The 27680-nt window shown below is 47.4% G+C and overlaps 1 protein-coding gene across 5 annotated transcripts in view; it reads left to right on the top strand.

Annotated features, from left to right (window-relative positions):
* Nucleotides 1-27631, top strand: part of LOC111853504 (uncharacterized) — a 35844-nt gene extending 8213 nt beyond the window's left edge. For 3 of the 5 annotated variants that reach the window (XM_023830466.2, XM_023830463.2, XM_023830465.2), the window contains exons 2-23: nucleotides 12203-12313; nucleotides 12898-12996; nucleotides 13155-13255; nucleotides 13487-13579; nucleotides 15489-15735; nucleotides 15871-15976; nucleotides 16432-16568; nucleotides 18000-18212; nucleotides 18300-18474; nucleotides 18825-18945; nucleotides 19088-19251; nucleotides 19568-19670; nucleotides 20487-20633; nucleotides 20830-20961; nucleotides 22230-22358; nucleotides 22532-22654; nucleotides 23589-23798; nucleotides 24837-24955; nucleotides 25447-25579; nucleotides 25823-25885; nucleotides 26089-26295; nucleotides 26547-27631. In XM_023830466.2, coding sequence (XP_023686234.2) covers nucleotides 12204-12313; nucleotides 12898-12996; nucleotides 13155-13255; nucleotides 13487-13579; nucleotides 15489-15735; nucleotides 15871-15976; nucleotides 16432-16568; nucleotides 18000-18212; nucleotides 18300-18474; nucleotides 18825-18945; nucleotides 19088-19251; nucleotides 19568-19670; nucleotides 20487-20633; nucleotides 20830-20961; nucleotides 22230-22358; nucleotides 22532-22654; nucleotides 23589-23798; nucleotides 24837-24955; nucleotides 25447-25579; nucleotides 25823-25885; nucleotides 26089-26295; nucleotides 26547-26692 — 3078 coding nt within the window. In that variant the 5' untranslated portion in view covers nucleotide 12203 and the 3' untranslated portion in view covers nucleotides 26693-27631. Of the gene's footprint in view, nucleotides 1-2573; nucleotides 2594-2649; nucleotides 2717-12202; nucleotides 12314-12897; nucleotides 12997-13154; nucleotides 13256-13486; nucleotides 13580-15488; nucleotides 15736-15870; nucleotides 15977-16431; nucleotides 16569-17999; nucleotides 18213-18299; nucleotides 18475-18824; nucleotides 18946-19087; nucleotides 19252-19567; nucleotides 19671-20486; nucleotides 20634-20829; nucleotides 20962-22229; nucleotides 22359-22531; nucleotides 22655-23588; nucleotides 23799-24836; nucleotides 24956-25446; nucleotides 25580-25822; nucleotides 25886-26088; nucleotides 26296-26546 lie in introns of those variants that run through there. The other 2 variants (XM_023830467.2, XM_023830468.2) reach the window with 2 other exon arrangements.
* The last annotated feature ends 49 nt before the right edge of the window (nucleotides 27632-27680 follow it).

Genomic DNA, 27680 nt, shown 5'->3' with positions numbered 1-27680 from the left:
CCACCACTCTGACAGTGCATTTTGCTGTGTTTACTACTAGCCTCAGGAAAAGGATGTCTGACGCAGGCCCTGGATTTACTCTCAAGTTGTGTACTATGGGCTTATACAGGCCTTTGTCCCAGTTCACCCACGACATACTCTACAGCCAATGGCAGAGCAGCGTACCTACAAACAAGGATTTGCTGTGAACTTGCTGTGAAGTTTGACCACTGACAGCCTGCTCTTGTGAGCTCAGTCCTTGGCCTTCGAGAGCTTCAGCAGCTGCAGAGACCTGATATTGATTGATGCTCGGCGTTCTGGAGAATTCGTGAAAGTTCCCAGGAGTCGCTGCTGGATCGAACTGGAGAAGGTATTACGCTTGAAGACCTTGGGGCTTGGTTAGAGATGCATTAACATGGTCAGAGGCCCCTGGGCCATTTCAGTTATCAGACCCCCACCCTTTTCTACGATGGTGTAGCAAAGGAGGCAGAAGCAGTGCTATTCCATGCTCATGTTCCACCCTGTAGGCAAGTCTCACCTCCAGCGCCCCCCCCTCACCGGCCAATTTCACCCTGTTCCAGTGGAGTGAAGCACATCTGCCTTCAGCTGTTGCGTAATGTGTAATGTAAACGGGTCCACAGCTTAATGAAATCTAAATAAGACCCCATGGTGGGCTGTGAGGATCAGGGTTAGGAAATGCTAAGAAATGTTGAAGGTCTGGAAGAGTCTTACAACAGGAAGTGACCCATTTCCAAATAAGACAATTCTGGTGGTTATGTGATCTGGGCAGAGTGTTTACACCTGGCGAACTTCAGGCCGACGTGCCTCATTTTAAAGTATATATGCTCCCCGCTTTCATGTTAAGCAGAGAGTGCTGACGGGGAAGAAGAATTCAGAAAATGTGCAAAAAAGTCAGGCTTTATTTTAGCCGGCTTTGTAGTCGCACACATCTGCATGGTTGTTTTTTTTTTTTTTTTGCTTTTGTGCGACTTACAGATTGTGATAATAAAGTGCAGCTTTTCCCTTCACCAGGACGAGGAGCCGAGTGAGGAAGCATGTGGGAGTGGGGGGCTAGCAGCCCCATTGCTTATCGGGGAATTCTCTGGCATGTGGGGGGGCCCCCGGCGAAACCCGCGCCTTGGTCGGCTTCTGATAGCGGGTGTTTTAACGGCGAATGCTAAAGCTGTGCAGGTGTTTCACATAGTAGACTAATCCTGCATCACAGGGACCGTGAGCTCCATCACGACGCCCTAGGTGTGACCGTGATGGACTTGGGACAGCACTGGCTCACTCACAGCAACATGTTTAAGGTGCCTCACACAGGAACCCCAATCTGGTCTCATCGCCAAGCGGTTCTGGTGAGGTAATCTCCCAAACGGGGCAGCGTTTACCGTCCAAAATGAAATAACGTGCGGATCCGCCCGCTAAATAGCTGCCGATAATAAGTATATAAAAAAGCTTCCCGGTTTTTTTTACCTCGCCCCTGAATAAATGTGCCGGCCAAAGCCCGCTGGTAATTGGCTGATTCGGACCAGATGCGACGGCAGTTGCCGCTTGTTAACCTGCAGCATATTCCGCTATTAGCCGCTCCTTGGCTTCCCAAGCCGGCTGACACCCTCCATTCATAAATCCCCGACCCCAGATGCTGGGGGTAGTTGTGAAATAGGTCTGGCCCTCGTGCTGGATGTGGTAATGCTTCTGTACTAATCTGGACCTTGGACAGCACACTGTTGTTAGCGCTGGGGGCTACAGTCAGGCACTATGCTTGCCCATGCTACTTGGGTGCATGGTTCTTTTAGGTTTTATAAGGGAAATTCTGATTGGTGGGATAGCCCAAGCCCCACCCCCAAAGTCTTTATTGGGCCACAGTAGAAGGAAGATGAGGACAAAGGGGACCTTGAAGTTTGACCTTTGTCTTGCAGCACCATTGTGCTGAGTGGACAGATGTTAAGGACTGCATGGGTCATGGATTCTGTGGGCTATCCACAGGGTGTCCACATTTTCATGACAGTGAGAGCTGATGTTTTTCAGTGTCCAGGGAGTCACAACTGGGCAGTCTGTCGTTCCCGAAGCATGACTGTGACTTGGGGCAGGATGGGGGCAGACGTCCTTGCGATGGCTGCATGCCTTCTCTCTCCAAGGGGATGCAGGGAAGCAGGATCTTTGATGTCTGCACCATTGTTCCCGGCTCGCAAACAGCGGCCCTGTATTTCCTCTATCTGTGTGTTTTCTGCTCCCTCGTTCATCTGTTCAAAACATGAGAGTCTCAGTCGGGCATCAGCCAATTAGAAAGCTCTAATCTGCACTCTTAGCTGCTTGAGTGATTAATGGCCTATGAAAAGGAAATGGTCTGTATGATGCCAGCTGGACAAGTTTCGGCCACAGATGTTAGTGTTTGGATTGTCAAGCTGTCAGATGACCATTGTTATAAACGTTGTTTATCTGTTGTGTCAATCCACCCTCCCCCCAGTATGATTCAGAGTTCTAAACATTTTGCAGCCTTCCTCTCATATATGTGAGCAGAAGGTTGACTTAGGTGTTGCCAACGTGGAGCTGCGATTGAGCTGCGACAGACATGGGATTTGGGTTTCTGAAGGCTGGTAAGCAGATTGAGGTCATCAGCCATTCCTCCACACCGATTTGCTGGTCAGGCAAGGTCTTGCACGTTGAAGAACAGTACCACCAGGAAGACCTGCTGGATAGGCAAGGTGACTGGCAGACTCAACGAGAAGTGCAGGTGAAAATCAATGGGAGGGGGGACAGAGCAGCTTGCGGCAGCCTGTGGCGTGATGGATGCATAGTCGCTCATACCGCAAATCCATCCCAAGTCTTTGTGATGGTTTGGAGCCTCTTACAAAGAGGCCAGCAGCAGTGGACTATCAACACAAACATCGAGTGGCTTGCGTAATGTTTTCAGTGTCTCCATCTTCCTCGGCAGAGCACGGTGTTCGCATTTTACTGGAACTCCGTGTTTTTTGTTCTCCACATGCCTTGGGAGTGTGGCTGAACCCACAAAACACAAAAGCTGAGCGTGGTTGTTGTAACTGGCATGTGAGTGTGCTGTGTGAATAGCTTAGCTTGAGTCTGGTGACCGATCCTTGATCCTCAGCTAGTTTGAGTATATTGTATCGTGGAGCTTGTTTGTATGTCTGTTTGTATGTCTTGTTTGTATGTTTCTGTCCCTTTTAGTGTTCTTGGGTTAGATTTCTGCCTTGTCCCTTTTGTTGTCTGTGAGTGTACATGTGTCTAACTTGCATGTGCATGGTCATATGTGTGTGGAAGTATAGGTCTCTGTGTGTGGTCCCCTCCTATTAAGTTGGCAGTGTTTATAATGTCCAGTGCTGTGAAACCACCAACAAAAGCTGGTTGGGGTTCTCCTGTGGGTTGGTGCAGCCTTTGACCAAAAGTGGGACCTTCGGATTGGTGTTATTTTTGTTCTACAGCTTTACACTGTACTGGAGAATGTGGCTTATTTGAGGTTTTCTTGTTTACTTATCAGTGTATGTTTTAGTATTCAGTATTCTTTGACTTCAAGCAGTCATTTCCACTAACAGTTGAACAATTGAGTGGCACTGTAGTAGGTATTTGTCAAATTGTAACTGTCTGAATTTGCGCGTTTAAGCTCTGTTCTCTGGGAAAGGAAAATCTTTGACATTTTGTTTGAATCCATCCGTCCATAATCACATACCCAATCCAGGGTAATGCTGGAGCCTTTCCCAGGAATCATGGGGCACAAGGCAGGGACAAACTGGACTGGATCCCAGTCCATCACTGGGCACACTGTCGATCACACGCTAAGGGCGGAATAGTGACGCCAGTCCATGTAAACCACATGTCTTTGGACCGGGTGAAGAAACCGACAGAATCACGAGGGAAACGTGCAAACTCCCAAAGCACAGAGCCAGGAACGGGAACTGAATCCCGAACCCTGAAGCTATGAAGCCACAATGCTGCACTTTTCTTGTATAACAAGTATGAATCTGCTGTTTTAGTGTCTGCTGAATGTTTAGGGATGTTTACAATTTGTGTTGCGATGTGTGGTGGCAGCTTTTGGGGACAATGTCATGACTGCTCATCCTCATCCGTTCTTTGCAGGCACTCAGAACTGGTGCGAGCTTTGGAGATTTATAGGTTAGTCAGTCACGCACAGCATAAAGCAACTGCTCCTTGCGAGTTTCCTTATCGAAATGGACATTATTCTTTAACCTGTGCCTCACTTGGTACCAGGGTTTACATTCAGAGAATCTCATTGGACGAGGCTCTGAAATAGCCCCCAGTCTACATTCAGAGAATCTCATTGGACGAGGCTCTGAAACAGCCCCCAGTCTGCTGTCCAGTTTCCTCAGTCGGTGTTTTCAGGCCCCATTCAGCTGTGTTGTGGGAGGCAGGAAAGGTGCACCCAGGCGCTGCTCGCCTGCAGATATTCCATGTGCTGCTTTCTTTCATCTTTCTGGAGCAGCTCCAGAGCCGGGGCCAGATAACGCGCTCCCGTTCCGGAGGGCGGGGATGCATGTGCAGGCCAGGGTGGCGGGTCGGCGGGAGGCCCGCATCCTGTTGTTTGTGTTTCCCTTGGATGAAGACGGGACACGAGCGTGATTCGGTCGGCTCGGCCGGACAGAGAGGTGCTGTCTGGCTTCCCCGCCGCCCAGCTGCCGGTGGCCATAACTGTCACGGAACACGGCCATCACAGGGGCGTGCTCTTGTTTAGCAGCAGGAAGTGAGTTTAGCTCAGGTTTATAGTAAAAAATCTGTGAGTCCATGGAGCATTGTCACTTCAGGAGAATGGCGGGTAGTCTTAAAGGGGAGGGATGGGTTCAGGAGAATGGTATATTACCTTAAAGGGGAGGGGTAAGTTCAGGCACATGTTACATTTCCTTAAAGGAGAGGGTTAGCTTCAGGAGAATGGTATGCCGTCTTAAAGGGGAACAATAGGTTTAGGAGAATGCCACATAGCCCTGAAGGGAAGAGCTAAATTAAACTATGCAGTCACAATCTCTGACGTGTCCAGAATGTAAGTCTTGAATACCTGTGACTAATCTTTGTGCCGTATGTGATGACCTTCCCAGTGTGACTTACACATTCTTTAGCAGTGACCAGCCTCCATGCTTGTTGTTTTTACCTCCTCATCTTCCTCAGTTCAGACCATCACACCCAGACTTGACTGCCAAGTCTTTCTGCACCAAAAACACAAAATAAAGATTCAGAAATGTTCAGTGTGTTTTTGATTGTGTATTGAATGTGTTTATTTTGTTTATGAGCATGTAATGGACAGTCCTGACCTCATGGAATAATACCCATCATGATACCTGCAGTATCTGTTGAATGACCCCCTAACTGTATGTCTAAATAATGTCTGTGTGATATGCAGTTTGCCCCCTGCATGCTGCTGCTGCTGTTTTTAATTAGCTTGCTTTATACAACACGAGCCCACGCAGTGGGACCCTGCAGATTTCTCTCATTACAGCACTGATGTTACGGAGGACGATGCACCAAACGGAGCCGAATTAAAACAGCTTTGGAAAATAGATGTGGGGCAGTGTTTACAAAAGGCTGGGTGGCAAGCGGGTATGGGGGGGTAGCCCTGCAGGGGCCCGCGATGGGTTCCTGTCCCAGCTATGGATGCAGTTTGCGTTTAGTATCTGCGTTTGTGTTGGTTTTTTCAGCCACAGTCCAAGGACATGTGGTCCAGTTGGATTGACTTCACCAAATTACCCATAGTGTGTGTGTGTGTGTGTGTGTGAGTGTGTGTGTGTGAGTGTAATTAAGGGTGTGCAGATAATCCATGTCAGGGAGGACATTTTGAACTACTTCAGGTTTTACAAACTACTTTCAAACTGAAAGGCTCCCGTGCTTGGCTAAACAGTTAAGTTCTTCTTATGCTTTACTGGTTTGTTTCTTTGACTGACCCAGCTGTTTCAAATGAACATTAGTGACAGATGTATGATTGCAGGAGACTGACCAATCAGCACACAGCAATAACTCAGCGCTTAAGTGAAATCAGGTCCCTTTAATTGAAATGGCAGTTTACAAATCATGTCCAGTCACAACAATCATGTCTTGACATGAATTATTCAGTCACCCTAAGCAATTATTACATTGCAAGAACCAGATTTCCCTACAATGTGATAAAAACCTGTAACTTTTTGCTTTAAGCTAGATTTAATAAAAATCTGGGAATGCAATAAAAAAACTAAAATAATCAAAAGTCTTGTATTTTGCGTGGGTACTTATGGTTAAGGTTCGAGCTATGTGGGGGTTAAGGTCATCATTGGTGGGTTTTGGATAAAAATGAATGGCGAGTCCTCACAACTCACAAAGATAAGAATACATGGACTGTGTGTGTGTGTGTGTGTGAGAGAGATAGAGAGAGAGAGTGAGTGAGTGATGGACTGACATCAAATCTAAGGAGTACTTAGCATTAATTATTAATTGCATTGTTTGTATGCTTAGAGAAGGGGATCCCAAAATAGGGGCCGCAAGATGATTTTAAGAATATTTTTATAAACAGTTTAAAATCAGTGAAATCTCCCCGAATCAGTGAAATCTGCTGAGGGGGAGATTGACTATATAGGGGGTCACAAGTCTCTGGCACTGTTATTTTGGAGGTTGTGGGCTGGCAAATTTTATGGCAGGTTTTTTTTTTTAGGTGGGGGGCCTCTATGGATTGGGACTCTGTGCACCTTATCGGAAGGTCGTCAGATCGAATCCTGTAGCTGGAGGAGTGATTTCACCGTCGACTCCTTGCCCAGACATCCCACCTTAAGGATATTGATTTCAGGGAGGCAGATGAGGGGCATCTGGGAGGGTGGGGGTGCTGGCCAATGCTTGGCTGGTATTACAGTAATGCTGTATATATACTGGCAACTAAGCTGGAGGGGGAAAATTTGCTGACTGGGGAGTGGTGGTCAAACTTCTTGCCGGCTGATTTTACCAAAACTGACTAGCAGAACGACACATTTCTGGGACATTGTGCATCATTTGTGGATGTCAGGGAGCTGCTGTCAATTTGCGGGAGACTTCTGGAGTTTCCGGGGGAGATGGGATGCCTGAATGCCCTTCGCCCTTTGTGTGGGGGCTTCATTAGGGTGACTGAGCTCAGTTAGCATTAATAAGGAGAGCCAGCTGCAGCTGACCTGCCATGCTTGGTGGGCGGGGCTTATGCAGCACTCAGATGAAGAGTGCCAGTCATTGGTTGGCTTGAAGTAACAATTCGTCCATCAGGAGATCACTTTCCCTTTTGGTTAATGTCTGCAAGGTTTTGCAGAAGCTGTTTGAGTAACTGATCATTGATGTCCAAGATAAATTTAGAGTCCTGTAAACCCAAATTTAATAGTTTTTTTTTTGGAACTGAACTATGACTGTCAGTCAAATTTAGATTTGTTTTGCCACGACATTCCATGGATTTCCCCCGAGGAGGTTCACACATCTAAAAATATCTGTTTTTCATGGAAAACATTTAGCGATGCACTGTGAATAGATCACTGTCAGTTTTGTTTTGCTCAGGCTTTTTCAATGCTTTTGGGTTACTGGAGTAAATTAAATGTCAAAGCATGTCAAAGATATGTGAACAGAAGACAAGTCCTATATTAACAGTTGTGTGTAAAGAGCCTGTGATGAGCTGGCGTGACCCGGAATCATACCCAGGCTGCTCATCCTCTGTGCTGCCTGGGAGACGCTCCAAGGTCATCATGATCATATAATGCATAAGATATATGGATGGATGGATGGATGGATGGATTTTTTTGTGATGAGGGAAATCTCAGTTCCTTCTTGTAATGCAAATAATGATATTGTAGGAGGAGATTTATTTTCATTAAGATTCATTATTTTATAATTTCATGTTTATTTTTTTAATGATTCTTTATGTAATGTATAAAATACAAGGGAACTACATAACGCTTTGGAGTGGAGTGATACAGTTCTGGTTGTTAGGAGCTGGTACTACTTTTCTGTATGGGCTGTAAAGTCCGTCTTCCATTTTCAAGACTGTATGTTGTCTCTGCATTGTCTCTCTACCCACAGCCTGAAAAATAGTTAACGCTCAGACCCAAAAACAGTGTAACAATATCTAACTCATCCAAAGAATGAGTAAAAGAAAACTGACCAAGAGAGCAAATTTGTCCCAAGTTTGTTTTTTTTTTTTGCAAAGTAAAAAATTTTTGGGTGGATGTCCCTGCAGTGTCTATTTTCCAGATTTTATTCGGCATCTTCTCAAAATTTTGTCCCCGAAAAGCCTCTCTGTCTCTTTCTAACAAACACACACACACATACACACACAAACATACTCATATTCATCTTTGTGGGGACCGTCCATTCATTGGGCAAAACCCTAATCTCAGCAATGACAACCTTAACCATAAGTAACCAAACAAAATAGAAGTCTTTTGGAATTATTAGTTTTTTTTATTTTTATAAAACTGAATTTCCCCTTGTGGGGACCAAAAAAATGGACCCCACAACTTCAAAATAACAGGTTTTTATCACACTGTGGGGACATTTGGTCCCCATAGTGTAATGTACATCTGGCCCACACTGACACACAAACGCACACACTGACATACACACACACACACTGACACACACACACACACGTATCATCCTGTCACTCGACGGCAGTCAGCTGCTTTTCCCCTTTCATTATGTTCCCTTCTTCGAACTCCTGTCCTTTCCAAAAAGTGAGTAATATTTTCTCCCTCAATTAAGAGCTCAACCCACCAAAGGAGTCAAGGGTAGAGAAGCAAAAGCAGAGTTTGATCAGTTCCATGTGTTCAGAGGCATATATTTAACTTATTTGCTAAAATGGGGGGAGTGGTTTCTCTTTCCATGGTAAGACCTGGATGTCTCAGGACAGACATTTTCAGCAGCATATCTCTTTATTCTGATTTTAAATGAGGAAATTCGTCTTCAAAGGAAGTGATGTCAATGGTCACATGTCTGATTCTGTAACTGGGCACCACATATATGGGTCATGGGGGTCAAAGGCATAGCTGAAGAGTTTGAAGCAGTGGCTGGCTGGATGGGTGGGGGGGGGGGGGTGGCTGGATGGGTGGGGGTGTCCTTTTCACGGTTCAGCATTATTACATTTGCTGCAGTCACGCCTGTCCATTGGGCGAATCCTCTTTCGTCTGAAACTGAACAAGATTCATTGCTTAAAATTTTAGAACCAGAACCGAAGTCACCCTTTGACCTATGCTCCTAATTCCTAATTTGCAATGGTTGGAGTGAACGTCTTGTTTGAACGAATATTTACATCTCATCTCATGATGGTTTTATTTTAGTAATAGCTTAAACATTTTAGTCTGTCTTCATATTATGAAGTTTACATTTCACCTAAAAATGCAATATATATATATGTGTGTGTGTGTGTGTGTCTAATATTTATTGCAGTGTGCACAACTGGGCTCCGTATGGTCTGGCGGAGGATCCGAGCAGATGAGAGGGACAGAGAGCTGCCTATACGGATTGTGGCTCATTCCCTTCCAGTAGTGCAGCTGGCCTGAACAGTTCTGGTTCTGTTGACAATCCTCTGGTACCATGGAGATCCACCTCTCGTCGGAGCTGATTGCTGCCAGCATGGAACGTGATTAATGAGAGTGAATCTTCTCAGGGAGAAGATGCTTTCTGCTCACCATTTTCACCATTTCCAGAAGGCATCCTGATTCCATGCATCTCATGCACTTATTGTCCGGTTCTATATCCGTTGTTTTACTTCCTAGAATATAAAGTGAATATAAAGTTTCAATGTTTTTGTCATATATGGCCAGTACTTGTGCTTCCTGCACACCATAGTGATAAGTAAATACAAGAATAACATAAGTACCAGAGTATATGGACAATAAGGACAGCAGCCAGTAACAAATAACAATAAATCACAGTGCTGTTGACAAACAAGCACTTGTGCAACAGTCGTTATTTATGAGATGCTGCTGTTTTAAACAGCATGCTGGGACGTCCGCTGCATTTAACTGCAATTAAACTACCACCTGGAGGTAAACATTTCTAAGCATCTAATGCACCTCTGTATCATGTGCAGCCATCAGCACATCTGACCTTTGGCATTTTTTTAATAGTCCGTGTTTGTTTTGCACGCGGTTCCTGTTGGCGCATAAGAATCCAAATGCGGTTCAGAGGCATTTGCTAATAAAATGATAGTAATGGGGGGAAAAAAGTAATTAAAATATCAAGTGCATAGTAAATAAAATCGGCCCTCTTAATGAATCCCGTTTGCTCCGGCCAATAAAAACTCTGTTTTTCTATGCTGCCCTCCTGCTAGAATGTGGAGCGCATTCCCGAAGCTGTCGTAATTTACTCCGCCGAGCCAAGCGGACCAGAAGGTCGTCCCTTATCCCCGTCAGCTGCATCGAAACGTGCGCGATTCCCCACTTATTTTCCTTCCATCGGCTCGTAACACAGTATCAGGAGCTGCTCAAATTGGCGAGTATAACCCGCCATTAATCACCTGTAACTCTCTTCCATCACGTGACATCTTGCGATCTCGCTTATTTTGGCAGTGTTTTTGGACACGTGTGTCCAGGTGCTGACCGAATCGCTGGAACTGTCTGATGGTGAAAAACCTACAAATACTTGAGTCTTAAAGCCAGATTTAATCATTCGGACATAAACACTAATACAGTTCTTGCTTTTCTATTAATTTAACTTTTTTGAGTGTAATAGATATTTGTATTTTTGTTTTTATTATAAGACACGGCTTCACCCTTCCAGGTCTGGGGGTTGATCCCTGCCCCCCGCTCTGCCTGCGTCATTCTCCCTGTGTTTCGGCTGAATCCCCCATGTCCAAAGATTTGCAGTTAGGAGGGTTGTTGTCTCCTTGCCCATAATGTGTGATTGTAAGTGTGTGTCCTGAAATAGACTGGCATCATGCTTAGGGTGCCCCCTGCCTTGTGTCCATTGTTTCCTGGGATAGGATCTTAGCTCACAGTAACGCTTTACTGGGTAACTGGTTATGATGGATGGATAGCTATTGAGAGACAGCCTTTCCCATAATGCAGCAGGGCCTGCTCAGTGATTTCCAGCAGGCCAGCCAACTAACAGGACTTTCTTTCATGGTCCCATCTGGGGAGAGGGGATAAGAAGCCCCCCCCCCCCCCCTTTTGCTGGATGTGGCCCCAAGGCGGTCGCCGCGGTGATGGGAACCAGATGAGCGAGCCCTGTGTGTTGGTTGGTGTTGGCACAAAAACGGCAAGAGGAGGTGATGCCTTGGGGCTGCAGATAAACAACATTCTGCAAGTGTTCTGGGATGTAACATCACAGGACACAATGGCCCTGGAAGCTCATAGTTTGTGGCCTCATTGAAGGGACTTATGGGAAATGCATGTGAGCTTAGCAGCTGTGTCTGCACATATGACCTGGAGGATGCTGCGAGATGGGCTTAGCAGTGCCTAAGACGGGTATTTGAACATGTGACTTCATTTCATCTAGATGGAAGTTCAACTTTGTGCATGCTACGAACTAGTGATGGCAAAAAAGACACTTCAAGAACTATTTGCTGTATTTTTTGACCACACAGCATGGTGCTATCTGTTCAAAAAAGCTCAAAGCATGCCCCAAAGCAAGCCAAGAGCACCATCTAGTGGGGTCAAAAAATACAGCAAATGGTTCAAGGCCGTCATTTTGGCCATCACTACTGCGAACTATGCCATGCACTCCAAAGTCACATTAGCACTTACTAACATGAATAATGCTGCCTTCATGTGCTAGTCGGAAGGGGCTACTTTCCCCTTGTGAAGTCGGAATTACGAGTATGTCATACTCAAATGCTATGTTGTTGGAGTAAAATGAAAAAATGGCAGACGTAAAATTTTAGCTAACATGGCCTAATGTAAAACTGATAACTTTGCAAATTTTAACTGGTAACATTCCAATCAGATGCACAGCACTCTGTCCCTCTGAGCCACACACTGCCCATGTTCATAATTAGCTGACACGTTTGTCCATAAGTAGTGCTTAAATTTAGCTTGGATTTTACTGTAATCCCAACTGTAGGCTGTCATAGAGTGACAGCTAAACTGAGACCCAATGGAGTATGATTCATTAAGTGGTGGTCAGTTGCTCAATCACAGAGACCTCCACCCCTTCTGAGTTGCTTAGGAGCCCAATAACATGTGGGCAAGCTGATCGATTTTCTGGGCTCTCATGTGCTGGTTCTCATGTGCTGGAACTCATGTACTGGTTCTCATGCGCTGGTTCTCATTATGTTTCCTAGGATGAAGTCCTTAGCAATGGGCTGGCAAGCCCTGCTGATCTTGTGCTCCTTGCTTGAACTTGCATGGCCTTTGAACCCCAGTGACCTTAACGTGTGCAGCCAATGGGAGAGGTAAGACTCAATTCTGTTGGCACAGTACACTTTAGCTGTGTATGTCCATTCCTTACTGACTTACACCCAGTAGTGCTGTAAGTAGGGCGCTGAGTGTGCATCAGCACCCTCTCTGGTTGTTGTTGGTAATGTAGTTTTCGTTAAAGAAATACATAGCGTTATGTTAAATACCTCACAATGGCTCAGGCTTTATGATTACGTATCCAAAAAGACTATAATTGTTAGCTGTTGTTAGGTACCGACGATCAAAGAGAACTTCAATACATTCTATTGGTCATTCCAAATTCAGCACCCTGGACTCAAAATGTCTTACCGCTCCTATGCTTAAACCCTTTTATGCAGCAGATTATTTTAGCTGCAGCATGTCGGATTACATACCCTCATAGGAATGTGACACATCATATCAACCCAGTTCTTTCAGCAGCTTGCTCCCTAGCAGAGGATAGTATTCATGCCATTGCTGATGGTGATATCGGCATTCCGTTACACTGACAGCAGCCACCCACTAATGTATCCTGTGCTGTGTGAATGCGTCCTTCTCCGTCTGCTCCCACTGCTGTATCCTGTGCCCGTTGAATTCGCAGTTACACGACCTCCGTGAAGGAATCCTACGCCCACCCTTTTGACCAGGTCAAGGAGTCATGTGCAGATGCCTTCAGCCTGTATACATGCACCCAGCACAGGTGAGCGTTGATCAACAAGGCCACTAGGGGGAGCCTCCTACCCGTGACAGCTAGGTCCGTGGTGAGCTGGTGGGAGTGAGGCGTGTGTATGCATATGTTTGTCTGTGACATGTACATGTTATAATGTCTTGGTGGATTGTTTCCTGTGTCCTGGCTAGCGTCACGTACAGGACAGCCTACCGGCAAGCCGTGAAGATGGCTTATCGCAGGAGGTACCAGTGCTGCCCTGGGTACTACGAAAGCAAGGATGTGTGTGTCCGTAAGTGTGTGACTAGGAGGGGGCGCTTTTGCGATATATGGGGATTGGATGATTCCTGATGGTAGCCATTAGCTTTAGCATTATTATTTAGCATTTAGCGTTAGCCGTAATTAATATCAGTCGACAGTGTAGGTCACGTATATGTGAATTACTCCATGTGTTGTTTGTCGTTTGTTCTCCACCCGTTTGCCCCTGTTCATTCACTTGCAACTTCGTCCCCTTCTCCGTCAGCACGCTGTACGAAGGAGTGTGTCCACGGCCGCTGCCAGGCGCCCGATCTCTGCCAGTGTGAGGCTGGCTGGCGGGGGGACGACTGCTCCAGCGGTGAGACCGCCGTCCTCCACCCCATCGGTGGCCAATGGCATGGGTCATAATTGTCTAAAGCTGCCACCTCATTTGTCAGAAGCTCAGTGTGGGCAGTTTAGCTTCCTGGACCATGCTCATTATGGACACGCATCCCTTCCTCCTTTTGTCGCCCTCTCTCTGTCTTTATAGAAATGTTAGCGTCAAGCTTTCTGAAGAGGTTAATGCATTTGACAGGGTCGCACAGGCTTCTGAGGGCATTCTGTGAACAGGAAATGTTAAAATAATGTTCTCGGCCTGGGAGGCGGCCCATACTGACAGCGTGACTTAGACTGCAAACCCTCCCTAGACCTCACTGGCAGAATCTGAGTAAGCCCTTCCTGCATGGTTGTGCTATGAGATCGCTGGGGGAACGGAAAGGGGATTGGGGTTAATACTGTCTGTGCAGGGACGTTCTGACATTAACTGCGTGCTGAGAAAAGTGGGAGCAGGGAGGAAGGGTCAGAACAATAGCGTGGTAGCGTCTCCTAGGGACGGGCCGGGGCCGCCATTTTCCCACATTCTGGAATGTTCCCCGAGGAGTGGGAAAACGGCCCCTATTTTCATGAGACTTGTGTCCGATCTCTCTGTGAAATCTGTGATTTCTCTCTCAGTGGCTCACTGCAGTGGGTGCGAAGCTTGCAGTGATATTTGCGTTTGCGTGGGAGTGTGCGGTGGTCCGGTTCCACGTAATAGAGAAATCCTGTGTGCATTAGTTGCTTGGCTCAGATTGTGAGGGCCCGGACTCGAAGCTCAGGATGAGGACGAGGTCAGCGTGGGGGGTGCAGCGCGTATTATCTTTTAAGACTGCGGAAGACGGAGCGCAGCGAGCAGTGGGAAGGTGTGGAGAGCTATTTCTCATCCTGCCCGGTGTTTGGAGTGAGTCTGCATTTTTCTGCACTCCAAACTGAATTCCATATGTTGGAGTCTGTATGGTTTTTTTAATATAATTTGCCGACCTTTTACAGTGTCAGCGTTAAGAATCAGGGATGGATAGAGTTACCGAAGATGTACGCTGGTTCTCATGGTACCGGAGATTCCCCCGGGGAGCGCCACGCTGACGACTGACGTGGCCTGGAATCTGGCCCCCTGTGTAACATTCCAGATTCTGGCCCCATTTGTCAGCGATGCTGTGTAAACACTGTGCCTGGGGAGGGCGTCACGCTCCGAAACCCTATCCAGCAAAGGCGGGGCGGGATCAGGTGCAGGACGTCAGGCATTCTGGCAGAGAGCAGCGGCTCTCACATACTTTTCGGCTGTTGTTTTATTTCCATTTCTGCTGTTAGGTGTTGGCTGAGGCACCTGACTTAGGTGCTCTAATGAAATTAAATGATGCTTTATTTGCCATTTGTACAAGTACAGCAACATTGAAATGCTTCTTTTCACATCATGCTGTCCTTGACACACACATGCAGAGTTGATAGTGAAACTTGGGGTATGAGTACAGGGTCAGACCATTTATCTGTCACCCCTGGCAGCATTTTGGGGTGGGGGGGGTTGGGGTGAAGGACCTTACTCAAGAGCCCAACGAGTATGTGACTATTCTGCTGAGGATGGCATTTGTACAACAGACCTTCCGATCACAGTCATGGAGGCCTAACCCACTACTGAGCCACCCACTGGAACCTGACTCTGTCCTTAGAGTTTTCCCTGTCCTATGGTCCTGAGGCCTGTCTCTGTGTCTCCAGGGTTTTCTCTGTCCTGCAGTCCCGAGGTCTGACTCTGTGTCCCCGGGGGTTTCCCTGTCCTGCAGTCCCAAGGTCTGACTCTGTGTCCCTGGGGTTTTCTCTGTCCTGCAGTCCCGAGGTCTGACTCTGTGTCCCCGGGGGTTTCCCTGTCCTGCAGTCCCAAGGTCTGACTCTGTGTCCCCGGGGTTTTTCCTGTCCTGCAGCCTGTGATGAGAATCACTGGGGTCCTCGCTGCCAGCAGAACTGCAGGTGTGAGAACGGGGGCCTCTGCGATGCCCTGACAGGTTCCTGCCGGTGTCCCCCGGGGTACCGTGGGCCCCACTGTGAACAGATGTGCCCCAGGGGGTCCTTCGGCCAAGGTTGCCAGGAGCAGTGCCGGTGTGGGACGGGAGGCACCTGTGACCAAAAGACAGGGGAGTGCCGGTGCAACGAAGGCTTCACTGGGATGCTGTGAGTTGAGATTGTGAAAGGCGCTATATAAATGTAACCTATTATTATTATTTATTATTAGGCCCATCTGCCTCATCCATGTGGATGACCATCAGCTGCCAACGGTCATTAAGCCCATGTATCTCTCTTCCACAGCTGTGACACAGCCTGTCGTAAAGATCGATGCCGCCTCCGGTGCCCCTGTCAGAATGGGGGGTATTGCCAAGGGGAGGGGGTCTGTACATGCCCCAAAGGGTGGACGGTAAGTACAGCTTCTTCTTCAAAAAATAATCATGGCTGAAGAGTTTAACACATTTAACGTTCAAAACCATCTGGTCAAAATACGCCTGGCCTCTGTTGACTGCTAAATCCATCTGCTGTTTTGTGGGTGTATGAATGTGTGTCCCTGTAGTCTTATAGTATCAGAACACAGCATTACTCTGGGTTATTTTTCCATAGAGGATTCTATAGATGGTTTTTGGATGTTGCTCTGGTATTTAATACTTGTGATATTTAATATTCTGCTTGGACACTTCGAAGTCTCCGCTCTCAGTAGCAGACATCCGACCGGTTGCTGTGTTAATTCTGCCACCACGGTACAATTACAGTGCAGGATGTTGTTCTGTAATCCACATCGCCCCCTACAGACTGAAGCATTCTGCTGTCTCACATTAAATACCTCTGCCTCTTATGAGTCCTTCTCTGTCCCTCCCCTAGGGGCAAGTGTGCACGGAACGCTGTCCCAAGGGCAGGTTTGGGATGGGCTGCTCCCAGAAATGTGTGTGCCACAATGGTGGTCAGTGCCACCCTGAGACCGGGCACTGCCACTGTACGGCTGGCTTCACGGGGGACAGGTCTGTACTGCCTCAGTGCCAGTAGATCTCCTATTGTGACCCATTCCTTACCGGCTAGGTTTGGGCTGCATTAGCTGCCGTATTTTCAGGGTTAGCAGTATTGTTCGTCATCTTCTGAGCCATGGCGGATGTCACATTCATCCATCTTCCTTAACTTCTAATAGAGTACCAGCTCACAGAGGATCTGTCCCAGGAAGTGTGTGACACACAGCAGGGGAAGCTTTGATTGGTGCTGCACATTTTTGCTCCCTCTTAGCTGCTAAAATATGGACCAACTGATATTAGTTCATATAGCTGTTTTTAAACTGTGGCAGAAAGTCTGCATAAGCAAAGCGTTTAAACTCCGTAAACACCAAGGTGGGACTCGAACCCACTGTCCAGGAGAGGTAAGGCTGTAGCGCTAACCACCTGGCCACAGTACAAAACTCTTGTTTTGGCATGAAACCTGGAACCGTTTGAACTGAGGCTGCCTTCCATGGGACGTTTTCCTGTTATTTTCCATCTCTGGCTTAAATGCTGGTGTCATCATCCAGTAGAAGGGAGTCATGCTGAAAATGGTTGTCTGGAACTATTTTGCTCGGTAAAAATGCAGTTTTATAGTAAATATCGTAAATGTGGATGAAATGAGTATCAAATACAAACATCTGTCTCAGCATCACTGGCCACTTCAGGTCGTCCCGAGGTCGTCCCGAGGTCGTCTGGCAAAGCAGGGAAGAGTTTAGTGTTTACAGCCGTAAGATTGTTCCCTGCTGTTTACAACTGATGGAACTTTAATAATTTGACCTGAAATTATCAGTGGACCACATAAAATATCTGTTTTGTTTTTTTGTTTTTTTACCGAGGATTAAATATAATTTAAATTTTGAATATTATTCCATTGTCTTTGTTCCTCTCTCTTGGTAATCTGTGTAATTAATAATTTATGGATTACGATTCCTGCGATGGACTCCGTGGTCGAGGTAAAGGAGCATTTCACGTGTTTTATAAACGTCAGAGATGGACCTCAGGGCCCTTCATGCTCCACCGTTCCCATTAGTTGGCTTCTTTAATGCGTATCGGTACAGAGGCTTTCGGACAGTCGGCCCCATGGAAACATGGAATTACTATTGCGGACCCTCTGCGTCTATATGTAGGCCTCACTCTTTCCTGTCAGGGTGAGCATTAGTGAAACGGCAACCCTACTATTAAATGTACTATTCCTCTGTTATTATTTTAATAGCTGCTTAGCTGATCCAAATGTACAGTTATTAAATGTGTGTTTATTCACTGGATTTATTTATTAAAGCTGTTCAGTGTAAGTACCCAGCTTGGGTAATTTTAATATTGCAATTAATATTCAGATTTCCACGACTTTCTGTATTTCCCAATTTGTTAGTATTATGCTACTTGCTGCAGAGGCTGCTTGTGGAGTGAGTGATTGTGCCCCTCCAGGTGCAGTGAAGAGTGCGCAGTGGGCAGCTACGGGCAGGACTGCAAGGGCGTGTGCGACTGTACCAATGGGGCACGCTGCTACAACATTCATGGGGGCTGCTTGTGCGAGCCAGGATTCCGGGGGCCACAGTGCGCCGACAGGATGTGTCCACCAGGGGTCTACGGCGTGCACTGTGACCAGCCCTGCCTCTGCAACCTCACGCACACCCTAAGGTTAGTGGCCAGCTGTTTGCTTATGCCAAAATAGCTACCTAATGGTCTGATAGGCTGAAACTTGGTACGTGTTTCTCCATTGGCCAGCTGCCATCCAATGAAGGGCGAGTGCACGTGTCAGCCCGGGTGGGCAGGGCTTTTCTGCAATGAGACCTGCCCACAGGGCTACTACGGGCTGGCCTGCAGGGAGCCGTGCCTCTGTTTGAACGGGGGCATGTGCAACACAGTCAGTGGGCAGTGCCACTGTGCCCCAGGTTACATGGTAAGAGAATGAAAGGCATCGTAGTATAAAGACATATGAAGGACAACATGCATGTCTCATTTTTGCTGGAACGAGTCTCAGAGCTAGACCCTACTGTTGAACTGAGTGAAAAATATCAGCTAAGCAAAAAATACAACTGATTCATTTATATGACATTTATATTAATCATTTATATAATTTTAATATATCATTTGCACACTTATTTCTAGTATCAGAATCGATTTACAGTACGATCTTTTTGTATGTATAATTTCACATTAATCATGCATGCATTCATTTATCAACGACTTTTTTGCGGAACCGCACTGTAAGCTGAGTGATGCTTGTGTTGTGGTCATATTCACCTGCAGGGGGAGCACTGCGAGAGCCACTGCGACAGAGGCTCCTACGGCAAGAACTGTGCGCTGACATGCAACTGTGCTAACGCCCTGGCGTGCTCGCATGTCGACGGCACCTGCCTCTGCAGAGAGGGTGAGAGGACGGCGATTAAACACACACTCCAAGTTACCTTTGCTTTAAGGATGTTCTGTCTTCACCGTGACTGAGCATCAGCCTGCTCATCTGAGCACGCTCAGTCCACAGCCAGCCCTGCTGATTCCTTGCCTCCCCGCAGGCTGGATGGGATCAGACTGCTCTCTCCCGTGCCTCAATGGGACGTGGGGGTTACGCTGCAATCAGACCTGTCTCTGTACCAACGGTGCGCCCTGCAATCCGGCCGATGGCACCTGCACCTGCCCTCCAGGGTGGAAGGGGGCGCTCTGTGACCAGGTTTGCCCAGTAAGTGAAAGACAACAAAAAAAGTCAGCAATATTATTAGTATTATTACTTTTTTCCTTAGCATCCCACTTTTGAGTCTCAATCAGAAAGCTATAATGAAAAGGCACCCGTTTCATTGTGTGACACACTTACACAACGACAAATAAAAATTCTTGACCCTTGAGGGTATTCTGCTGTGTATATCCTCTGTCATGCTCCAGCTCCGTATCTGTTCAGGGAGATGCTCTGGGTATGTGAGTGAGCTCTCTGAATGGCATGGTGACATATGGTTGACCTCGCCAACTGATGGGTCGGCTTTTGCGTGTGTTGTGTACAGGATGGCACGTATGGGCCCAGCTGTCTGCAAAAGTGCGACTGCGTCCACGCAGAAGGCTGTGACCGATTTGGCGGCCATTGCAGATGTCTGCCGGGATGGACAGGTAACACTAGACACCCGGGGCCTCACTAGTTTGCCATCCAGAGCAAATGTCTTAATCCTGGGGTCCTTGTTGGCTCTCCAGGGCTGGTTTAATTAGTACCTGACTGGTACCAGCTGAGGTACAAATGGCTTCCTCACTCATGGGAGTTTTACTTACACAAAAATGTTCTGAGGGCAGAAAAAATGTATTGGTTCAGAGAAGGAGAAGGAGGTGGATCCAAGCAATTAGATGAGACAGGACCAACCAATCAGATGTTTTGGACTCACGTCCTCTACAATCTGATTGGTTATCTGTCTGAACCAATAAGTTTTCATCCTGCCCTCAGAACATTTCTGTGTAAGTAAAACTTCCACAAGCAGCTTCCTCAGTGAAGAGCAGTAAAGAGTTGCGTTTGAAGAACGCCAGCAGACTGTGGAGCCGCAGATACAGTGAAGCTGATGTGAAACTTTGGAGTTTCTCAGATTATGATGCTCCCTCTGCAGGGGCCCACAGTGAGTCTGGAGGTTAACAGAAGGTTGCAGGTTTGAACTCTATGTGGGGCCTGGTTGATGGACGCTTTGCTGTCAAGTTAAGACAGCAGTTCTCAGATGAGCCCCCACCCCCCCAAACCTGTCCATGTTTTTCTTCCATTTCTCCTCCTATGCATCCAAAAATGTCAGCTGGTTGGGGGCGGGGGGGGATGGGGGTGGTGGTGGCTGAGGATTGGGTTTGGGTTGAAAAGCACTGCAAAATGAAGCCTGAGTAAAAGTGAAAGTAAAATCTGCTTCAGATATTGAATATAGCAAATATTACAAAAATATTCCTCCCTCCTTACAGGACCGCGTTGCTCCCAGCCGTGCCCCGACGGTTCCTGGGGGCGCCACTGCAACCAGACCTGCTTCTGCTTGAACGGCGCCACCTGCCTGCCGCACAGTGGGGGCTGCATCTGTAGCCCCGGATACCAGGGAGCTCAGTGTCAGCATGGTGAGTGTGGCGACCATCAATGCTGAAACGTTCCTGGTTTTGCTGCGCTTTGATTAGTCTGTCCATTTGTTTCCTGTAACAGATTCCTGTCACCCTCTTTCTGCTCACGTATCACTTTGAAATAGTAATAGGTTTGTAACCATATATTTTTCTGGATAGTTCTGTGTGGAATGACCTGTACCTGTGTCTGTACTAGTGTGTATTGCGGGTAACTACGGCGCCCAGTGCGGCTTGTCCTGCCCCCCGTGTGCCAGCTCCGCCCCCTGTCACCACGTCACAGGGCAGTGCCAGTGTGACCCAGGCTACATTGGGCCCCTGTGTGACCAAGGTGAGTCCCAGAGACCTGTGCTGTGTGACACAGTCAGTCATTAAATCAGGAGTCTTGGCTAGGGATGTCCCAAACCACTTTTTTGATACCCCAATCTGATCTGATCTATTCAGTATGTAAATGCAATGCAGTCATTTAATAAATATTTCAATTTCCATACCCATACAGTAGACATCAGTGCATTCTTCACCTGAGTTGAACTCAGTATCGCAGTATTCTTCCTTATAATGTTTCTGTAAGTGCCCAATTCATTGTATTATTTGATGTTCTGTTGCTGCCTCCTCTCAAAAGTATACCATTGCAAACATTACAGGTAGTTGTTGGTAGGGCAAAATGATACTTATGAACCATTTGATGTATTTTTTGACTCCACTAGATCGTGCTGTCCGTTCAAAAAAGGGCTCAAAGCATATCCCAAAGCAAGCCAAGAGCACCATCTAGTGAGGTCAAAAAATACAGCAAATGGTTCATAAGTATCATTTGCCCATCATTATTTGTTGGTAGTGATGGCCAAATGAAGCTTCCTGAAGTACTTGCTGTACTTTCTGAACCCACTAGATGATGCTGTTCAAAAAAGGGCTCAAAGCATGCACCAAGCAAGCCAAGAGCACCATCTAGGGGGGTCAAGAAAAGATAGCAAATGGTTCATGAAGCTTCCTTTAATTGTTGAGCTACTTTGAGTTTCCAATTTAAAGAATTTCCGCACGGCTTACATTTTAATAGAGTGTAGTTTCAATCCTTATGCCTCAGGCTTACTGCAACGTGCGATGGACCCGTATAATCTGCGTAACTGATGTGAGTTGGATTGACACAGGAAATTTAATCAGAATCAGAATCAGAATCAGAAAAATGTTATTGATCCCCAGAGGGAAATTATTTTGTTGCAGTTGCTCAACAACCAGTTAAGGGAGAAAAAAGCAAAGTAAAGTAAAAAAGTAAGTAGAAGTAGTAGTAGAAATATTACAATAAGCAATAAAAAACATTAAAAAACAATAAACCAGTAAGAGTAGTAAATTACCCAATGTGCAGTAGTGTAGCTAAAAATAAATGAAAGATAAAACTGTATAGGTAAAAAAAAAAAAAAAAGATCAGGCTGTGGTAGCCAATACCAGTCAATTAAAAAGAATGCTGGGATCCACCCCAAATCCGAACTTTGATATTGGTTAGCGACGTCACTGACCCTGGCTATGCGGGGTGACCCTGAATTGGTGTGAGGCAATGTGGATGGTTCCATTACTAGTCACATGATGCACATCTGCATTTCCCAGAATGCCTCATGGGAACCTATGGCCAGCAGTGTGCTGGGGTGTGTCGCTGTGTGAACAATGCCACATGCCATCATCACGACGGAACATGCCACTGCCTCCCGGGCTGGACCGGGGCTGACTGCTCGCTGCGTAGGTGCCCTACATGTGCCCGTTTACCCACAAAACTTTCATCACACATTCCCACAGCAAAATGGCCATGTATGCTCTATGCAAACTCCTGTTCTCACACATATTTTTTCTCCATTTATTTAGCAGTGCCTTGCGTAAATATTATTTTCTTATTTTCCACCAATTTTGTTCAGGCTGTGCACCAGGCACCTATGGGCTGGGCTGTGCTCAGCACTGCCAGTGTGATTGGCCCTGTCATCATGTGACTGGAGCATGCACCTGCCCCCAGGGACTCACCGGCCCCCACTGCCAGTCCAGTAAGGGCTCCGCCTGCCTTCCCAGACCACCCAAGCTGTGCTGTGGTGGCTGGCAGCTTGTTCTTAGTTTGCAGAAAGGATGTGTTAGTGACCAGAACATCCTGTACAGTTTATGGTGTCTGGACCTGAAAAGCTGTTCATCATTCAGCTGTTGGAAATAAAGAAAATCCCAGTAGTGGGACAGAGGAGTCCCCAGTCTACACATCACACCAGCATTCAGATGATGTGCTTTAATGATGGCCTTCTCACTTAAAGGTCCAGAAGAGGTCCAAGCAGTGTACAAACTGTGTCAGAGACCTTGGTGGCCCCCCCTGGTGGGCAGTCTAACTATGACATGAAAGTGCCACGACTTTTTATTAAAGCGGTCCTATTATGCTCACAATTTTATTTTTTGGGAGTACTATAATAGATTTTCATGTTTCAGTGTTCTAAAAACACATTCTTTTTCTCATTCTGTAAATCTCTATTCACTTTGTCCGAAACACTCTAACTTAAGTCCCACCCCCGATGAGCCCAGTGTGCTCTGATTGGTCAGTTTGTCCTACATGCTCCATGCTTGTCTTGCAGTCTGCAGACAGATTCTTGCAGGTTAGTGGGGAATAGGGATTGTGGTGCTAGGTGACCTCACCATGTCATGGAAGTAAGGGCTGGAATTCCATCGAGGTCTATTTACAGTGAGAACTACTAATGATCTGGGGAGCTACATGCTATAAGATTATATTTGGGGAGGGGGGGGGGGGTAGGGAGTTCAATTTAAGGGGACCCCGCCCCCCCCAAGCATGCATTCTCTCTCCCGGTTGTGTGCACTTGTGATTCAGGTGTGGTTAGACATCACTGACTGAGTATCCAGACACCAGCAGGAGCCCCAGGTCACATGATGGGTCCATTAGGATGTTTAATGCTACATAGCAATAACATGAACCCATCCCCCCAGAGAAGGATGAGAGCGAGATGGTGCCCCTCCCCCCAGGGGAGCAGGTGTCCTGGGGGGCCGTGGCTGGCATCGTGAGCCTGGTGGCCCTGATGGTGTTGCTCCTGTGCCTGCTGCTGGCTTACCGGCGCCGACAGAAGGACAAGCAGAGCCGCACCCCCGCCGTGGCCTACTCCGCTACCCGCACCATCAACTCCGAGTACGCCGTCCCAGGTGAGTTACCCCCCTGCCCCCCAAATAAACCCCCAATGGCCTAAGTAGTTCAGGCAGAGGATGCTGTGTGGAGGTGGTGAGTGCCTCAGAGGGCTAAGTCTCTGTGTCTGTGATTAGAAGGTTGTGGGTTCTAACCCCATAGTTGGCACTATGATATGATCTCATTATTGGGCTCTCGAGCAAGGACCCCTCCCCCCAGTTATTCCATGGGCTTTCTGATTTGCTTTATAAATGTTCAAACACAAGTAGAGGTATACTGGAGAGTGGCTCAGTGGGTTGAGTCTCTGTGCCCATGATCCAAAGGTTGCTGGTTCAATCCTTAGCCTGGACAGAGCAGCTGTGGGTCCCTGGGTAAGTCTCTCAGCTGCAGGGGTGTGGTGGTGGCTGACTGTGCTGTGTATTTTGTGCTATGAAGAGCAAAATGAAGTAGGTAGGTGAAATTCATATGGACTCGTGAAATGCCCAAGAATATTACTGTACTTAAGCTTTTCTTTGCTCCCTCCACCTCGTTCTCCAGGGTGTGGGGGCTGGGGATTGAACCTGCAGCCTTTGGATTGTGGGCACAGGGACTGTGCCACTCACCACCCCCCACCCTGTCTCTTTATGTTTCTCATGTGTACATGGATGAAAGCCTCTGCTAAGGGAGTTGCCTTCAGTTGAAGAGACTTAATTAGTTCAAATTAGCATAATACTGATACTAAACCTTAACAGAACCGGGCCCAGCTCTGTACATCACGGTCCTGCTGTTCCAGTCAGCAGTTCCTACAGTCCTTTGTTAAACCTGAAGCAGCTGAATGAGGTTGTCTTGAGGTCCGGGGGAGACGGCTGATTTTCGCCCAGACGCCGTCCCCGAGAGCCCCAGTAGCGATCGCTGCTGATATTGGCTGCTCTGGCAGCGTGCTGGAATTCCACAGCCTGATGAATTTCTGCTGAATGTGTTTGAAGTCGCCCCGGGTGAATTTGGTGGGAATTACCACAGTGTTTGACTGCAGCCGAACACTTGCAGCTGTGTGCGTCACCGTGGCCCCTGTCTTCCAGACGTCGCCATCGGTTACCACCACTACTACTCGAACCCCAGCTACCACACGCTGTCTCAGAGCCAACCCCCCCTGCCCCACGTTCCCAACAACCAAGACCGCCCCCTCGGCTACGTCAAGGTAGGTGGGCCACCTTTGCCATCACGTTTATCCTCATGTCAGCGCTTGTTACCTTGGTTACGTACAATTAGGACTTCTGTCTCTTACTGTATTTTTTTTTCAAAAAATTCTCAAGTTCTTTTGCAAAGAGGCAAAGATAAATAAATGCTAGAGAAATATACAAGTAAAATAATTGATAAATTTAAGTTTTTTGTAATGGGTATAACATCAGGTTGCAGTATATGCTTTCTGAAGTTATCCAACTGCTAAACAACAGCACTGGGGAGCCCCCTAGTGGTATATAGTATCATTGCAAGGTCATGGCAAGGTTACAGCACGTGAGAGATGGTCAGGTTGTGGAGTCGGACGTGTGCCATCACGGACGTGTTTTTTTTGGCATTGATGGTGCTGCACATATGCACGGGCCTGGAAGGGTGGGGTGGGGGGGCCCATGGTGACACGTGTTGGCCACACACACATCAGGCTGACATCATCCACCTCCCCCCCAACAGAACACCAACAAGCAGCTGTTCTTCAGTGGGAAGAATGTGGAGAAAGAGCGGCTGAGGCCCCTGGGAGGGGACAGTGTGGCCACGCTGCCGGCCCGCTGGAAGCACCACGAGCCGCTGTCCCATAAGGCCCAGGGTATGTCTGCACCCCCCTCCAGAGGCATGTAAGAGAGTCCAGACCATGATTTTGTTTCAACCAGCCAGCTGAGTAACCTGTGACTGTGATTCTTTATTCTCTGTGATTCTCAACTGGTTGGCTGGAACAAAATCATGGTCTGGACTTTTACTCTCTGGACCTGATCTAGCCACCTCTGCCCCACACCGCCCCACCAAGCCCCCGTCTCTCTAATACAGCCGTGTTTTCCGTGTGTGTCCACAGGAGCCTTCGGAATAGACCGCAGCTATAGTTACAGCGCCACCCTTGGCAAACTCTATGACAAAGGTATGAAACGTGTCCCTGCCATCCATACCCACATCCCATACCCACATCCCATACCCACATCTACACCCTGATTCTCCTGGAATTTACTATAGTTACCTTTAATTCTTCCATGCTCCTAATTAGCAAACAAGAAAACACTGTCAACACATATTTCAACTGAAAATTAATAAGGGACTCCCCCCCCCCCCCCCCTCCCTGAGCAGGCCTGTCCAGGGACTCCGCGGTGAGCAACAGCTCTCTGAATAGTGAGAATCTCTATGCCACCATCAAAGACCCCCCCGCCCCACCGGCCCACCCCCTGGAGAGCAGCTACATGGAGATGGCGTCCTACACCCATCAGGAGCGGCCCCACGTTGACATGCGCCTGCCGTCGCCACCCCCACCCCCACCCCCACCCTCCATGCACCGGGGTAAGAGACCGGAGCCAGTTTCAATCAGAAGTCAGTGTGTGTGTGAAGGGACCAGTGGTGACTGACGGGGTTTTCCTGTGAAACGAGAAAACAAAGGTTTTTAAAACAGGATGAGAAGGAAAAAAGGACAGGAAGGTCTCTCACATCCTTTTGTCTGGGGAAGCTTGTTTGAATGTAGCTTTCGAAATTCCACTAAATGCCTTTCCAGGTTCTAATCATTCCTTTTGATGTTTTTTTCCCCCACACCTCAGAATGCTGCTCCCTCTCCGACGTCCCCGAACAGGAACCATTCCAGAATCATTATGACCTCCCTATTAACAGTCACATACCTGGACACTACGACCTGCCGCCCATCCGCCGTCCACCCTCCCCCTCGCCACAGACAGTCCCCCACTGACACATCTGGGGCGAACACAGAACAGCAGCAGAATGATTACGCCAGTGTGACACTACTGCCACCTTGTGGCAACATGGAGGACGACTTCTTCCCATCGTCACGTGATCTGCACATTCCAACACTATTCTATTATGCTGCTTCACTGCAGTGTTTCTGAATCTGATCCTCGGGGATCCGCAGATGGTCCACATTTTAGCTCTCTCCCAGAGCCCTGCCAAAGAGTCTACATTTTTGTTCCCAAAGACTGCTTTGAGAAACACTGCTTTACTCAATATTGTCAAGATGTATATATATTTTTTTTTTTATCAAAGTTAGACTTTTTCTCTACTCTGTGGATTCAAGTAATGGCTACAAAGGTGCTGGGAGGCTAAATGACCTTTAAAATGAACAAGAGTTGCTGGTTTGAGTGGCCAAACCCTACATTTAGCTGATGCTTTTGTCCAAAGTGACGCACAAGGGCAGGTCAACCAGTGTCCCTGGAACGACTGGCACAAACTGTGAAATCACTCATGCCAGCCTCAGGATTTCAGCTGGTGACCTTCTGAGCACAGGCGCAGAGTCCTAACTCACAGAGCCCCCCCCCCCCCAGCATCCTAACACAGAGCCACACGGTGCCTTGTCCCATGAGCAGTTTGCATGCCTTCTCTAGTATTTCGAACCCACCCTTGAAAAGACCTGACACTGTGCTCTGGCTTGACTGTAGCCGACACACGTTCAGGTGGGGAAGGAAAGCTCGCCCTCAAGTGGTTGAACAAAGCAGGTACACTGAACTCCACTGACTGTGGAAGCACCCAAGACTTCGACATGTGAACCGCACTCATATCTCTTCTTTATGGGTTTCCACACTTTTTGAGAATTATCACATGGTTATAGCTTCACAGCACAGTGCCTGTAAACATTCACATTGTATATAATGTAAATAAACGTCATTTTACTTGACACCCCCCCTTATTTTTTTTAATGCACTTCTTAAAAAAAAAAGCCCCGC

This window comes from Paramormyrops kingsleyae, chromosome 23 (genome assembly GCF_048594095.1).
Source record: "Paramormyrops kingsleyae isolate MSU_618 chromosome 23, PKINGS_0.4, whole genome shotgun sequence".
Taxonomy (NCBI): Eukaryota; Metazoa; Chordata; class Actinopteri; order Osteoglossiformes; family Mormyridae; genus Paramormyrops; species Paramormyrops kingsleyae.
Note: the sequence above shows the minus strand (reverse complement) of the source record. Positions and strands in the feature narration are given on the sequence as shown.